Source organism: Lytechinus variegatus, chromosome 5 (genome assembly GCF_018143015.1).
Source record: "Lytechinus variegatus isolate NC3 chromosome 5, Lvar_3.0, whole genome shotgun sequence".
NCBI classification, from domain to species: Eukaryota; Metazoa; Echinodermata; class Echinoidea; order Temnopleuroida; family Toxopneustidae; genus Lytechinus; species Lytechinus variegatus.
In genome coordinates, this window is record NC_054744.1 from 48,494,430 (window position 1) to 48,510,483 (window position 16,054).

Here is a 16,054-nt window from a genome sequence, read left to right on the forward strand (position 1 = left end):
AACAAACATGTGACCGATTTAATACAGAATAGTATATTGCAAGAGATAGATGAACTATTAAAGACAAGGGGGTGGAAAAAGTGTCGCATATGTTGGATGAATTTGGTAAACTATTACGGTGGAAAGATGCGAAAGGAAAGATTTTGAATATGTGCGTTTCTTGATTGATACAAGCCAATGCCATCGAAATTATTTTTTTTCTTTCTCATAGTTTTCATCCTAATGCCAAACAAATTAGAGAAGCTATACCAACACACACTTATTACATATCTTTCTGAAGGATATTAATCCGTCGACTTCCAATTATTTTATTTGTAAGTGTACCGAATGGATTGGCGGCGATAGGGGGAGGGGTTACATCGATTTTTAAATTTTGTACAGGAGCCTAGGAGAGGATCGTCTCATCCCCATATATGGATAAATAAAAAAATCACGAATCAGCGCATTGTGGCCGTAATTGTCAATAAGGTTTGATCCATGCGAACAACCGTTCCCCTTCTTTTACATGGACATGTCTTGTATTCTTTAATGTTTGTTTCATGTATACTTAGATAATAATAATAATAATATCGGATATTTATATTGCGCACATATCCACCTTGTTAGGTGCTCAAGGCGCTCCTATATTACCCGGCTAAGCTAGGCGTTCATAGCGCACACAGCTTCTCAAGGAATTACTTCCTACCGGTACCCATTTACCTCAACTGGGTTGAGTGCAGCACATTGTGGATCAGTTTCTTGCTGAAGGAAATTACGCCATGGCTGGGATTCGAACCCACGACCCTCTGTTTCAAAGTCCGAAGACTAATCCACTGGGCCACAACGTTCCAGATATATATATATTTATATATAGATATATAAAGGCTCGCTAAACAATGAATTTAAAAGAAAAAAAAAACTAGTTTTACCCCTCCCTTACAAATAGATAAAAATAATTATAATTTCGGGACGATTGTAATAGGCTTGATATCTCCCAAGTTTATAATAATACTTAAAAATGACTTGCTAAATGTGTTTAAAAGGGCACATCTGTTAAGAAAATATAAATGTTCTGACTTCACCAAAAGTGGAAGAATGCATTCAGCCACGCTGGCAATTTCCCAATGAAATAGATAATGAGGGTGTGTTAATTTGGGGTACATCACTGGAATGTGTCTCTCTTGCTTAGAATATTTTCTTCTCTCTTATCAGTCACTTCATTCACAGTCATGTATACAATAAAACACAACAACAGATAATGACAAAGAACCTGTAAATATCCTTTGACTGAAGACAATCATCTTCCCATATATTCTGTGTAGTTTACATAATCCTCCAAATCTATAATAATCCTATACCCAAATAATAATAGAACTGTTACAAAAGCAGCACATACAAGCATAGACACCAATTTAAGCATTACAAATAATAACACCAATGTTCACAGCATGGCAAGGGTAAACCAAGATATACAAATAAACACAAAATATTCTATATTAAAATAAATACATTTGCATAATACACTCAATCTAATCTCTCCGTGGAAAGTCCAAAACTTGACTAAAATTCATTATTTGTCACTCTTCTTCCAATTTCAATTGACACCAACAATTTGCTTACCTTGTCATTTGTTTTTTCATTTGCCAGGACTACTGCACTGATAAGATATAAGAAATGTGTATTACAATGGGACTATGAGATTCAATATTTTGCATATTTGAACTGAGTAAATTCTGTCAATATCAGCCTTTAAACTGTCCTCATACAGTAAACTTAACATGTTTTAAAGGACATTATTATACCTGAGACGATATATTGCATTAAATAAGATGTGTTTGGCCAAAACTCTAAACATTGTAACTTGGTGGAATAATACATATTTGTATGGAATAAATACTAATACATTGTACTCAATTCATATTGGATAATTCGACAACACAGGATTTCAATCCTCTAACCTTGTATATGAAACAGAATCTTCAATTCAATTGTAATTCAATAAAAAGTGTGATTTTATTCAGATCACAAAACATATTTAGATGTCTTTGCTACACAATTATAATCTCTTGAAAACCCAGCCCACACTACATGATCCAATAAATCAGATTTTGCTTGAAATATGACCATTCTGATAAGTAAAATTATTTTAGAAGTTAAGTATAATGTTAGGAATAGTAAAATCATTAAAATTTGGAATTGAACTTGCTTTCATTCCTACAGAGGCTCAAACAAGACTGAATTTCAATTTCAATAGTCCCACCTCTACTCTGAATTCTGATTTCCAAGATTTTATTGGTTGGAATGTTCATTTAAGGTGTTATTACATTGAAAAGGGTTAAAATTCTGATTGCAATGAATAGTTTAACTTTAAAATATATCTTAGTGAATGACACCTCCCTTCCTGAACCTAGCTGAGTTGTAAATCAAAATGTGCATCATACAACAACAAATTGTATTGTGTAAATTAACTAAAAAATATGCTGTGGTATGAGAAATTTGATCATCTAAGCTGATCATTCTGAGGTGTTTTTTTAGTGACCTAAACATGAAGTAGTGTGTGTGTGCAGTGTTATGTAACCAAAAGAAAAAGACTATATCAAGTGCCTTTTGGATAGGAAATTCGAGCAAAGCTTGCAGAAAAAAAGTCAGCATGAAGAAAACTTTTTTCTTCATACAAAACATGCTTCAAGAAAAAAAATAGCCAAGAAAATAAGTTAAAATAGGCATCGATGCATCCAGTCAACAATGGCAGTTAAGTAAACAATACTTGTGAATAAATAAATATGATTCATTTTAAGGAAATAAAATGTAAACACAATATATATTCTCTGCTAAGGGCATCTTGGCACGTCTACTGTGAAATCAAGATCTAGTACAAAAATATATTTTATCACAATATAAGTTAAACACCAATCTAGATATTTGGGTGGATTTACAATAGTATCCATCAAATCAATGAAGAACTAATCAAATACAAGCAGAATAGTTACAGCATCTAACTTCAATTGCAACAGCATGAGACAAAAACACCAAACATCCATTTTAAAGACGCTTCATTGACAAAAATATTTATAATTGTGTTTCTTTTTCTTCAAATCCTGTACATTATATTTACAATCCAACCCATTTCCAAACTGATACACACAATTGAACAGAAATACAAAATACATGTTCTTGAACTTGCATTACTCCAGAAAAAAAAACTTAAGGGTAATTTTTCTTAAAATACGAGCTGATTTTAATCATACTATAGAAAGATTCATCATATATTTGTAATGAAATGTATTGAATATTGTACATGTATGACACAATATAAAGGAAAAAATAGTGAACTTATCACAATTTTACAATGCAAAATTTGAAGTGCTGTATTTATTTCACATATTTCAACAAAATTGTTTACTTAATTTGATTTAATATGCTACAAGTAGTCAATTGAACTGATCTGCCACCTAGAATTCTCATGAAAGAAAATAAGAAAAATTAAATTATGCAATTCATCATCAAAAGTATTTACATTAATTGCTTTGAATATCTTTTAAATACAATAGAAATGATATACAATGGTTTCAATGGACTGTCAAGTAACTATCTTTGTATAAAACGGTGAAAGGGAATGACTTTGTTTCATAAACATAAAAATAAAACTTAATCATTATCCAGTTATTAAATCCACATTCTGATAAAAACCAGAAACCACCATTTAACATATCAAGTTTTCTTTACTATGATTCACATAAGTAAGAGGATACAACCTTTATAATTTACAATGGACCAAGTTATCTAATCTTTACCGGTACTCTTATTCTTAGTCAAAATAAGTAATAACCTAATTCTTAAAATGCAATAACTGCACATTTTGAAGACGATTGTCTTGGGCTGACCAAGTAGATAAAGAATGACAATGTAATACAATGCATACCATAGTAAACCCACCTCCCCCCAAAAAAACCCCACTGCATATTGATTGCTGAGCTCTTGGTAATGGCATAAATTAGGTATGAATAGTTAAATACTGTGATGTAAAAAAATGAGACATTACAGGGGAATTAAACTTAAAGAAGCTCCATTATTCCATCTTAATCCCTAAAGAGACTGAGCTTTTTGAAAGCCTAAAATACTGAATTATGTGATTCTCCCCAAAATCTGATAACTAATTAAGCTTAAATTATTCACAAAATCAAAAGTTTGCTCTTATTAACTAATTTCTTTTTCAAAGATTCTTTGCAGAAATGTGATCAAATGTAATAAATAAAAATGAATTCACAATATTCCTGTTATGTATACCATTAAAAAAAAACTCTTTTGCATTTTTTGTTTTACTTATTTAAAAAAAAGGAAATTTCAGCAAGTTTTATTCCTATCATATACAAGTTTAATGAGCAAGGGTATAGAAATGATATATTTATGAATTTTGGATAAACACCCAATTTGTATTGGATTTATAAACAAAATAACAAATTCACACCTTTGAGTAATTTACATGTAGGTTCCAAACATTTTAAGAACTGTCAATAGTCGCAAAAAAAAAAATGTTGCAGCCTGTGTGGTGGAGGGGGGGGGACTATTGTAAGTGAGAAGATTATCAGCTTTAATTGCTTTAGTAAATGTATAGTAAAAAGAGAGAGGGGATTCAAGCAGTTCTAAGCATCATATAAATACTGTTTACAAATGACAAAAAATAACAATTCTAGTACTGGTATGTTAGCAGAAGGTCTATGATTTGTGAATAAAGCCAAATCAAGATAGTAAAAATGAAGAGGGTGCTATTTTGGGAATAATTTCATGCAATAGTAATATCCTTTTGATAATACTGTAAAGTTGAGATTATTTGTTCAGCGTAACTATGGAATGATGAAGAAATGTATAAAAAAGGGGAATTTTGAGAATTCTCTGTATGTTGGTCCTTAATTGCATTTATCAAATAAAATAGCACCCTCCTCTCTCTTTAACTATCATTTCCTTGAAACTCATTTCATTTTCTGTGCACAGCAAATTTATAATCTCATGCAGTACTGTTCCCTTTAAATACTAATAATGTACTATAAATGCTATATGTGACATAGTGATAAATTCATCCTTTATCATTTTTCAATAAGCTGAGAAGTTTAAGCCTTAAAGAAACATTGTTTAAATGAACGTTCTTCAATTAACTCAATATTTTGTTATGAATATCAATTTGACAAATATGTTTTAATATTTCAGCAGTTGGTTACATTCCACCCCCATTCTTTCAGGGAATTCTCATTTAACCTTAATTCCTTTATGAAAATGTTTTTTATTGAAAGATAATCTGTAAAAAAATTCTGCAAAAAAGAAAACGATTATGAGGATGATTATCTTGGTTAAGAAATATAATCAAACCTTGTGATAGATACTGGCAATGATGTAAATGGAATAAAATGTTGATGAGAGGGTTTACAGGTTTTGTGTTCTCTTTGTGTTGTTTAGAATACTGTATTCCTCAATATCAGATTCTTCACTCCATTGTGCTGCATCAGGATCACTATCTTCAGTAGCTACTTGACTGAAACCATTCCTCTTATTTAGTAAGCTACCAAGACTGAATTTATCTCCCGCTGACACCTAAAACAAAAGCAAAATAATTCACAATTCTTACAAATCTATGGCAGGATTTACTATGTTCTGATAGTTTGAAAACAAGTATAGTAACCCCAAATTTTTAACGTTTCTACCTCGGATGTATACCAGCCTCTACAACTTCACACATTTTTAATCAACATGGATTTGTACTTCTCAAAATTTTGATGGATATTTCAAAACTTAAGGGAATGCTTTAACAATTTTTAGCATCATTTTTCAACATGAGAGCTCTGCTTGCTATTACATAAGGAGTAGAGTAATTACTCTCAAAATCTTCTGAACTAAAATTGAGAATCTCATAAAATTTTGCATGTATTTTCAAAGTAAAATCAACATTGTGATCCCATGAGGTCTAAATCTCTTCATTCCACCATTTTACCAGACTTTCATTGTGGCAAACTTAAATGGTCAATAGAAAAAATCAAGCCACATAAACCTACATATATACAATATTCTGAGTTGCATATTTGGCTTCTATGGATTCCAAAGCAACTCTGTGTAAGGTTTGGTGATAATGACATGGTTTTCACTTTAACTATGGAACATCCTTTATTAACCCAGGTTCAAAAATAATAAAAGAGAAATTGGAATAAGTTGACTCCAGATTACTTGTTAAAAATATATTTCACTCTACAGAACAGTTTTGTCAAAAATATCATAGACAAAACCGATTCTGGAGTACATTGACAGATGGGCTAATACAAGGTGGGGGGGGGGGGGGTAGCATTGGGATATACAGAAATTTCTTCTTTTACATTATACCGAAACCTGTCTGATATAGGTTTATAGTGGAGGTTATGTCACATACCTTATAACTCTAAACCTGTCTGATATAGGTTTGTAGTGTAGGTTATATCACATACCTTATAACTCTAAACCTGTCTGATATAGGTTTGTAGTGTAGGTTTTATCACATACCTTTTAACTCTAAACCTGTCTGATATAGGTTTTTAGTGGAGGTTACATCTCATACCTTATAACTCTAAACCTGTCTGATATAGGTTTGTAGTGTAGGCTATATCACATACCTTATAATTCCGTCTTTTCTTGAGCCTGAAGTGCCCTTGAGCATGTAACCTTATCGCCACAGCAACAAGAAGCATGAGTAGGATGGGTACAGCTAGTACAGCCACTATGATAGTGGTTGTACCTAGCCTGGCATCACTGCTCAATCCATTCACTCGTGTATTAACACTTTCATTCATCAACTGTCCATCTCCTGGTATTGGTTGATATGTAGTACTATTACCTGAGGGAAAAGATTAAATGAAGAAATATAAAAAATTATAAACTGAATATTGGACCATATCCTGTTACTGATTGATAAAACACTGAATAATTTGAGTGTCAGTTTGGATCTATTGCTGGTATAGTTTGTTGCTTGACTGGCATTAAGGTGATCAAAAATGTACATTCCTAATCTTATTTAGGGGAACTTGGAAAAAAGAAGAAGACACTTTACAAGTTATATTAGAAAAAAAGAGCACTGACCAAATTATACCACTTTTATACTGTCAGCCGAAGTGGAATTACTCCAGAGTCCAGGAGTTACTCAGCTTTGGAGGGCAGTGAAAATTCTAGGATTATTTTGATCCATATTCAAAGTAGAGAACTCAACCCACTTTGAGAACAGGGTTACAGAGTTAGAAGTGCAGTATCGCCTATCTCGCAAGTAACTTCATTCATTTCCGCATGGGGTAGATTCCGCACACCACATATATGGTGGAACTTGACGGAAACGACTGCCGATACCCTGCTGCGGAGCTTGCCAGTTTGAAAGGGGGTGTAATGTCGGTCCACAGTACAAGCGTATCAACTCAATCTGGAGTAACTCCACTTCACCTTCAGTATGAAAACGGCATTACATGCAGATACATTTTACATGTATTGTAACACAATTAACATGAAGCTATGTCAATCTGGGAAACATTCAATAAAACAAGGCAAAAACAAATTTGAGTCTCGCCCACTTTTGAAAATAACCAAAAATATTGTGACTTGCGAGGAATAACACTTGTCATAAGAGTCTTGCACGTAAAATTGAATGTTAACCTCAAAATGAACTTCGACCATGCCATGTGACCTCCAAATGCAATAGCATGCAGGTCCCCCAAGTCCATCTACCATCCAAGTTTGGTTGAAAGGTGACTTACGTTTGCGGAGTTACGTGTCATAAGAGAGTCTTGCATGTAAACTTTAACGTTGACCTGAAAATGACCTTACCATGTGACCTGCGACTGCAGCCTAATATGCAGGTCCCCCTAAGTACATCTACCATTCAAATTGGTTGAAAAGTGACATACGGTTGCGGAGTTAGGTGTCATAATTTTGTGACGGATGGACGACATTTGGATCCCTAATACCCCTTTCATGAACCCAATTATGCTGCTAATAGCATCATAATTTGGTCGTAAAATTGGAGGAGGACCAGAGTTATCCGCATTATTTTGATGCTGCTATTATCCGCATAATAGCAGCATCGGGACAAGATTTTGAGTTATGAACGCATTTCCAAATAATGCAGATAATTGCCATGGTGCGGTCACCCTTTTCCAACACAACCGCATCGGAGGGGGCGTGTCCAGTTGTCATGACGATTATCAGCCTTTTTCAGGACGGGGGCTCGTAAAAATAATGCGGCTTATTTTCGGTGTTTGTGAACGCAATTTTTATTGAATTATCCGCATTACTATTAGGCGGCTAATTGGAGGAAAGGTTTATGGAAGGGATATAAGTCTCTCCTTCACCTCTGGTGGGCAAGACAACAAAATGCTACAAATATCCATTGAGAAGATGATCATGCAATAAAGACTTAACTACTGTATTGATATTGTAATTTATAAAATGTGAGATCATATTGCTTGGTAGAATGACTAGGAACCAATCAGAATTGTTCTTTCAAATTAGCAATTAATCATCTTTGTGTTACTGGGCCCTATTGGGTGTTGATAAAGCTCTTTGCAAATTATGATCACTCTTTCTTGTGCTGAATGATACAAATGTGATGTATAGAAAACCAATAAATGTGGTCTCTTCATGTGTGTAAACAAGTTTTGAAGGGTTTAAAAAAAAACATTCCACTTCAAATTCATACTGGCAACCCATTTTATGAAACAAATAATGCACATTTTTGAAATTTTGATGTTAGAGGTGATGTGGGCATCTTGGGTATTCATAAGGATATTCAAAAGTACTCCACATTGGTCTTTTTTTGTAATTACCCTTGAGTAATTTACAAACATACTCATGCCGGTGCTTTTAATTTGTATGATAGTAATGGCGCAGTCACATTTTTCCTATGGCGGCCAAACGGTGAGTCGAAAACAGCTGTTTTAACATATTTTGTACCAGTTACGGTACATGGAGATGGTTTGAATGAAAATGAATAAACGGCTGTTTTCAACTGACTGTATAGCCACTGTAGGAGGAAATGTAACTGCAGCATTCGCAGCACTCATCCTGTTAGGAGGTAGGATTATATGGTAAATGATAGCAATGTAACTGATTTGCTTTTCAATATATAATGCCTATATCACTTGTTTTTCTTGTCTATTGTAGGAGAGGAAAGACATACAAATATTTAAGACAAGAAACCTATCATCTCACCTGTGTTATTAAGCATATGACCTGCCTCAGTAACAGTGGCAGTATCTGTTTCATTTGTTGACAACACAGTTTCAGATGAATTCACACTAAACGATAAAACCTCTAACGAAACCAAGGAAAGACAAAGGAACACCACAATTAACAAACATGCCAACACACAAATCATTCCTTTATCATGCAAAAATACTATATGGATGCAGCTGAAATTAGTAATTTAGAAAATTTTATATTTGATTTACAGCAAGCTTACAATTTACAGCAAAACAAATATAATTACAAGGTTGAGTCTTAAAGATTAATTGAATGTGATTGGAAGGAAAGTATCATTCCTGATCCAATGGTAACATTTATTTATTGCTATTCTGATAGAGCAAGATTCCTGCTTGAATGACATTAATTTGATGTTTCAAAATTGCCTTACTACATACTGGCCCGTATTCTGAAGTCGGGTTTAACTTCAGAGACCACGGTCTAACTCTGTGCTAAAATTATGGAGAGCCAAAAATTCTGTTTATGTTGTATATCTCTTTTATGTTTACTATTTTGTTTCCTGTTGCTTTTATAATGAAGAAAATACTTTAGAATACTTCAATAGACAATTATGAACAATGTGTCAAATGAGTTAATAAATAGGATGTGTACAATTAGGAATTTGTGCCCCAATAGGCTGTCCTTAGTTAAACCACAACTTTACACCAGAGTTTAATTTATACCCGACTTCAGAATATGGGCCACTGAGTTTAAACTAATAAGATAGATGTGGGTCAAGTATGAATAAAGATCTTCCATACATGTATCTGGGCAGCATCATGACAAAACATATCTTCTGAATCTGCTATTGAAAGAGTCTGCACTACAAAGTAGAAGTGTCCCCACCCCCTTACAATTTTTCAAGTAGAGGAAAAAAAGCAAGAACAAAAAAGATGAAGACAATGGGGGGGGGGGGGGGATTATCAAAAAGAGAGATGTTGGTAATATAAGAAAAATAATCATATTATTCAATGTTCAATGGAGAGATAAAAAAAATAATTCATTGGTTAATTTTACTACTTTTTCATAACTTTATGCATTCAAATCACTAGGCACATGTCGTGGATACAAGCTCACACCACCAGTGCATATTTTGATGAAAATGACAAAATTTTACTATTTTCATGAATATTTTTTTGGACTGAGCAGTTTTTGGTATAAAAACATAAAAAAAGCCCGTCTGTAGAAAAGAAGGAAAAATATCACTTTTTTGTTTCCAAAATTATCAACAGATAAACATCCCGTTCGATTTCTAGTGTTAAAGATGTTTAAACTGACAAAAAATTGGCATTAAACACATTAAAATAGAAAAACAAAAATCTTAATCATTCATGTTAAATGCCAGACTCTTAAAAACACGATTTAATTAATCTCAAATGATATCTATCAAAATAAAATAACAGTGAAGGAAAGCGGTAAATTAAAAAGCATTGATTTACATACACAGAGCTGCCAACCTGAACAAGAACATTTCAGTATTTTTAAAGCTGAAAATCAGTATTTTGGCAAGGAAATCAGTATTTTCAAAAAAATACCATAGGACAACACATAAAACTGAAACTTGAGAAATCAGTATTTTGCATGAAACCATCAGTATTCTTCTCATTTTTCAGTACTAAATACTGAAAATCCGTACTACTTGGCAGCTCTGCATACATGTAAAAACTCCAAAAGTGGATTTAGCTCCTTTTGGAATAAAACTTAATGAATAAATTGGCCAGTATTCTAAATTCTGATTTAACTTAGACCATCGTCCAACTCAGTGCTAAAATTAAGGGAGGCTGAAAATGTCAATTTTTTTGCATATACATGTAGTACGTTTCCTCTGTTCACTGTACTCTTTCATCATGCTACAATGGCAATAAGAAGTAATTCAGTTACTATTCTAAGAGAGTCATGAATGATCTAAGTGATAGATGAGCTGACAAATAAGACAGACATGCACTGTTAGTGATTTGTCACAAGCAACTTTAGACCAGAGTTTAAATCAACCAAGAGTTCTGAATAAAGGCCATGAACAATAAGAAAAAGGAAGGAAAGATAGAGATATAAATGCGTGATGCCTGACTCGTGCAACCACAAAGGAAATTACCATATATCCCATATATATTATTAAATTTGTATTGTAACAATGTTATCATTCTTAGTGTAAAATGTAAAGATAATAAAATCACCTGACTGTCTGATCTTTCATTCAATCAATCAAATATTGATTAAAAATGAGCATCAAATACAAAATTGCAAGAGCCAAGTTTAATGTTGATAAATAGCAGTTTGTCAAAAATAAGAGGACAAGTAACCCCTGCCTATGCAATTTCTAAACAGCAAGGATAAGGTTAATATCCAAAAATCTAACCAAAACATTTCTTTAAGTGGAAGGGGGGGGGGGGCTTTACCTGTGTACATTGAATTACAATGATAAAACAATACTTCTTACCTGCATTAGTTGTGAATTTCCAGACCTTATTTGGACCAATTTCAGCCACGTAAACAAGTTTGCCATCTGGTGTGCAGGCAATATCATGTGGTTTCTCAAAGTTCTAGAAATAAAATTGGAGGGAAAAGAGATTATTTACATCATCATATTAAGTAAATGCAAGTGATTAATAAAATATTAAAATGAATATCTTGGATGGGAGGTGGTCGTGATTGTCCTTAAACTTGAAATGTGTATGAAATCAATATAAGCCACAACTGGACATATTTAAAGAAAGTCCTAAAGAGATTTCCAAATTCTATTGATCATATGATCTAATTCTCATATGAATAGAAATTACCATTTTATTATATTTACTTTGACATAAATAATTGATAATAAAAATGTAAAAGGTAATCTGTAATAGTACTACCTGACTATGTGGTTCCCACATGCGTAATATCTCAGTACTTGTATAATTGAGAGCAAATCCCTTGACAGGTTTCAGACCATTAGAGGGACCATTCACTGCATATAGTAATCCACCTTTAAAGGATTTAGAAAGTATACATTAGTTAGTCATTAAAAAAAGACAAACAATTTTTGCGGATTGTGACAAAAATGTGCGCGATAGTAGAAATTGAAGTAATCTATGTGGTTCGACAGGTAAAATTCACAAACTCATATATTTAATGTCATATGATTTATTCTAATCTATTCATGAAATTACACTTTTTACTCTAATTCGTTGATACAACTCATAGAATAATTTTTCGTGAAAATAGCATACCTAATAATTGCAAATGGAACAAATTTCTGCACCAACATCAATTTCTTATGTATTTGTTTAATTTGTATTTCGTTGGTTTTATATTTGTTGACAAAATTTTTTAAAGACAGTATTGAAAAAAGATTATTTGAAAAGATTTCCGGCAATAAATTGTCAAACAGCATCAAATTACACAACAGTTGACAATAAAAGTGAAAACAAAAATAATCACTTATTTATGAATTTCAGCTAAAAAAAATATTTGGAATTGACTTTATACATGAAATCGTGAGTCTGACATGCACAATGTTGTGTAATTTTGTAACCACATACCCGAGCATAGCAAATTTGGTCTCAAGAGTTGCGTGAGACTTATCACAAAAATTGTCAAAGGGGAATCACGTACCTTACTCCATAGTATAGGGGTTTAATTGAAACAAGCCTCTTTTTAGGGTAGATTGTAAAATAAAGATTGGTCATTGGGTTCTTTTACAAGAACAGTGGCCCATAACACAAAGTTTAGCAATGATCGTAGAACATTTTTCTACGATTGATTCCATTGGCTACACTGTACAACCAATCGTAGAAATCAAGCGTACGTTTAATTGCTTACCTTTGTGTTACTGGACACAGGATTACATGATCCATGATATCGATCACGATGATCCCAGAATATAATAATTTGCATTACATATCATTTTATTGAATAAATACCAATAAAGAAAAGGGAATACAGATTCATGTTATAGAGTGAATGATGCTTATTCAAAAGATAGTCCAGGGGCCCTAAACACAAAGCTTAGCAATGATCATAGAATAGTTTTCTATGATTGATTCCATTGACTATAATGTACAATCAATCATGAATATCAAGCGTACAATTATTGGTAACATTTGTGTACGGTACCCAGGACATTACTGACTCGGGCAGAGCAACCCAACATAAAAACAGTAACCAAAATGAAATTATATACTGTAATCAACATTATCTCATGATGTAGGCGTAAGGCCACCGCACACCTTACGACCCAACTGGTCTACGACTGGCTTGCGACTGAGTGAGGTGAGATATGAGGCCACAGCTCTTGTCAGCTTGAGAGTTGCAGACCGGTCAGAAACAAGTCACGAGGAAAATTGTGAGGATTTGAAATGTCGAATCCTTATGACTGGATTACAAGCTCAATCCAACTTCCAGCCAATCAGACAGCAGAGTTGCACAACGCATATACGATAAACAACACGCATATGCAGAAGTGCATTTTCTCAGTTGCTATGGCAAAAGGCAAAAAGCGCATGCATGAGTCGCAGACAGCATGGTAGTCAGATCGCAAGGTGTGCGGTATCAAGGCTTATGACTACCTTGCGATTCATCTCCCCTCACTCAGTCACATACCAGTGGTAGACCAGTTGGGTCGTAAGGTGTGCGGTGGCCTTTCAAATACATACCTATAGCCCCATGATGTTCTATTGAATGGACCTTCATTCATTATGTCAATGAACCCTGTACAGTACATACTTAAATAATCTTTGAGCTTTTAGTCCTAATAATATCATATAAAACCATTGTCACTCCTATAATATAAGCCAAGTTGAAAGCTGATCTGCCATATTGGACCTAGGTAATCTTCATGAATAGATTTATCAGTTGTCATCTATATCCTAAATGTACAACCTTGTGAACCCAGATCTGATCAGGTGAGCAATGCTAACACATGTTGAGGTTGAAGCCGATCTCTCAATCTACAGATTTTAATTTTCAGGTAAATGACCTCTATGACCTTTGACCTCTTGAACCCCAAAATCTTATCAGATCATCGTTTCTCTAAACTGCATGGATGAGCCGAGTTGGAAGTTGATGTGTAAAATTATTATTGAGTTTTTAAATATTGAGCAAAGAATTTTCAGGAGTATGTTGACCTGTATGACCTTTGACCTCTGATCTTGATAACCCTAAGGGACTCACATCCCAATCTCACCAAAATGCATACATGGACCAAGATTTAAGTTGATCAATTAAACATTCTTTTTTTTTATTCATTATAAAAATGAGCAAATTATACTAGTAAAACAGGTCTGTGAATAAGACTAGCATACATGTAGCATACAACTCCCTAATGAATATTAAAAATTACAAATACAATATCATACACATTCTGTCTTATCTATATGAGGACATCATTTCATTTATGTTGGATTCAATGGGGGAAATGAGAAGTGAAAAGCATGAGCAGATAGTTGTGTAATAAACACTTGACCAATTTAGTTATGAATTTGCTTTGACAGCAAAATAAAGCATACATGTATGATGACCAAATTTACCTTATTAGCATAAACCATTGTTTATTTCTTAATAATACAAAAGAATGAAATTGTCATTTATAGTAAATCAAATGTCATAATGTAAAATTAAGATTTTAATGTGCAAGCAGCTTTATTCAAACTAACAAGGCAATTTAATGTGGGAAATGAGTCAACCTAGTTCTCAGAACTCATATGAATATTCATTAACATCTAATTACATATGCACAATACAACTTTTAGTCATTTTATAATGGTTTCCTATTTTTACACATATTTCTTTTTTCTAACTTTTTGAAACTTTTATCGTTGGATATTATCACATGATTTTTTACAATAACAGATACAATAAATACATAACTTTATTTACTTTGACAATTTACTAACCATGACATAAAATACAGAATTTTGGATAGTGTCAATTTGCCTTTATAATTCAGATGACAGTCCTTATCTTGGGGAAGCATGATCATTCAATGAACGAATAGTGAGGATGATTTTGCTAACACCAATTACCAACACATACGTCACCGCCTCCAGTTTAGGCTGATAGGTTTGGTGCAATTTATGGAAGATTCCCATTCAGACCAGATGGGGAATATAACTTATGAAACAGTGAAAGACAAAAGCATAACACTATGTGGCCAGGAATATGTTTTGCAACTAATATCAATGTTTTAAATTCCTTTTTTTTATTCACTGCCCTATTGAAATATTTCTCTTTTTTATTTTTCACTCATTCCTCTTTTTGCTTCCTTTAGTTCCACATACATATAAAGTTATGTGTCAAGACATGGGCCTATTAATATTATTTATCATGTTTTTATTGACTTTGTAAATTTCTTTCCTTTATTGTGTTTTCAATAAAGTGATATTGAATCAAACCTTTTATTTATCATTTTTTATAATAAATATATATTTTTGTAGGAGAGAAAGAAGAGTTGGGGAAAACAATGATGCATTTAGCAGAAGGAATAAGGTAGAAGGAATGATAATGCTCCATCAAATTAGCAATGGTACAGGTAATAACTTCACAAACAGAGAGTGCAATGTATATTTCAAGTAATCTCACATTTTCTGAGCACATTAATGCAGGAACCATTTTAACACAGGAATTCAAGTATGAATGTATAAAGTCAAACTTAACTCTTTATGAGCTAGCCATATCTAAAAAAATCCCCATATAAAAAAGTACATCATGTATATGACTAGCTTAAATTTACATTGGATTTACAAAGTCCTGTATACAGTGGCAGTCAGCAATCTTTGAGTGTAATAACACAGAAATCTATACTCAGGGACAGAACAATAGCAGAACAATGGATTCACTGGACCATTTTCTTTATTCTTGC

The 16,054-nt window shown here is 33.0% G+C and overlaps 1 protein-coding gene and 1 non-coding gene across 4 annotated transcripts in view; one reads left to right on the forward strand and one right to left on the reverse strand.

The window, feature by feature from the left end:
• Positions 1 to 1,258: 1,258 nt before the first annotated feature.
• The window catches only part of LOC121416354 (peptidyl-glycine alpha-amidating monooxygenase B-like), a 56,748-nt gene continuing 41,952 nt past the window's right edge, over positions 1,259 to 16,054 (reverse strand). For 2 of the 3 annotated variants that reach the window (XM_041609926.1, XM_041609927.1), the window contains exons 16-20: positions 12,069 to 12,181; positions 11,657 to 11,759; positions 9,190 to 9,291; positions 6,612 to 6,832; positions 1,259 to 5,565 (exon numbers count right to left, since the gene is read on the reverse strand). In XM_041609926.1, coding sequence (XP_041465860.1) covers positions 5,398 to 5,565; positions 6,612 to 6,832; positions 9,190 to 9,291; positions 11,657 to 11,759; positions 12,069 to 12,181 — 707 coding nt within the window. In that variant the 3' untranslated portion in view covers positions 1,259 to 5,397. The remainder of the gene's footprint in view (positions 5,566 to 6,611; positions 6,833 to 9,189; positions 9,292 to 11,656; positions 11,760 to 12,068; positions 12,182 to 16,054) is intronic. The other variant, XM_041609928.1, reaches the window with a different exon arrangement.
• Positions 15,146 to 15,277, forward strand: LOC121416398. The gene has a single exon (XR_005970167.1). It is a non-coding gene; the product is annotated as a U4atac minor spliceosomal RNA (small nuclear RNA).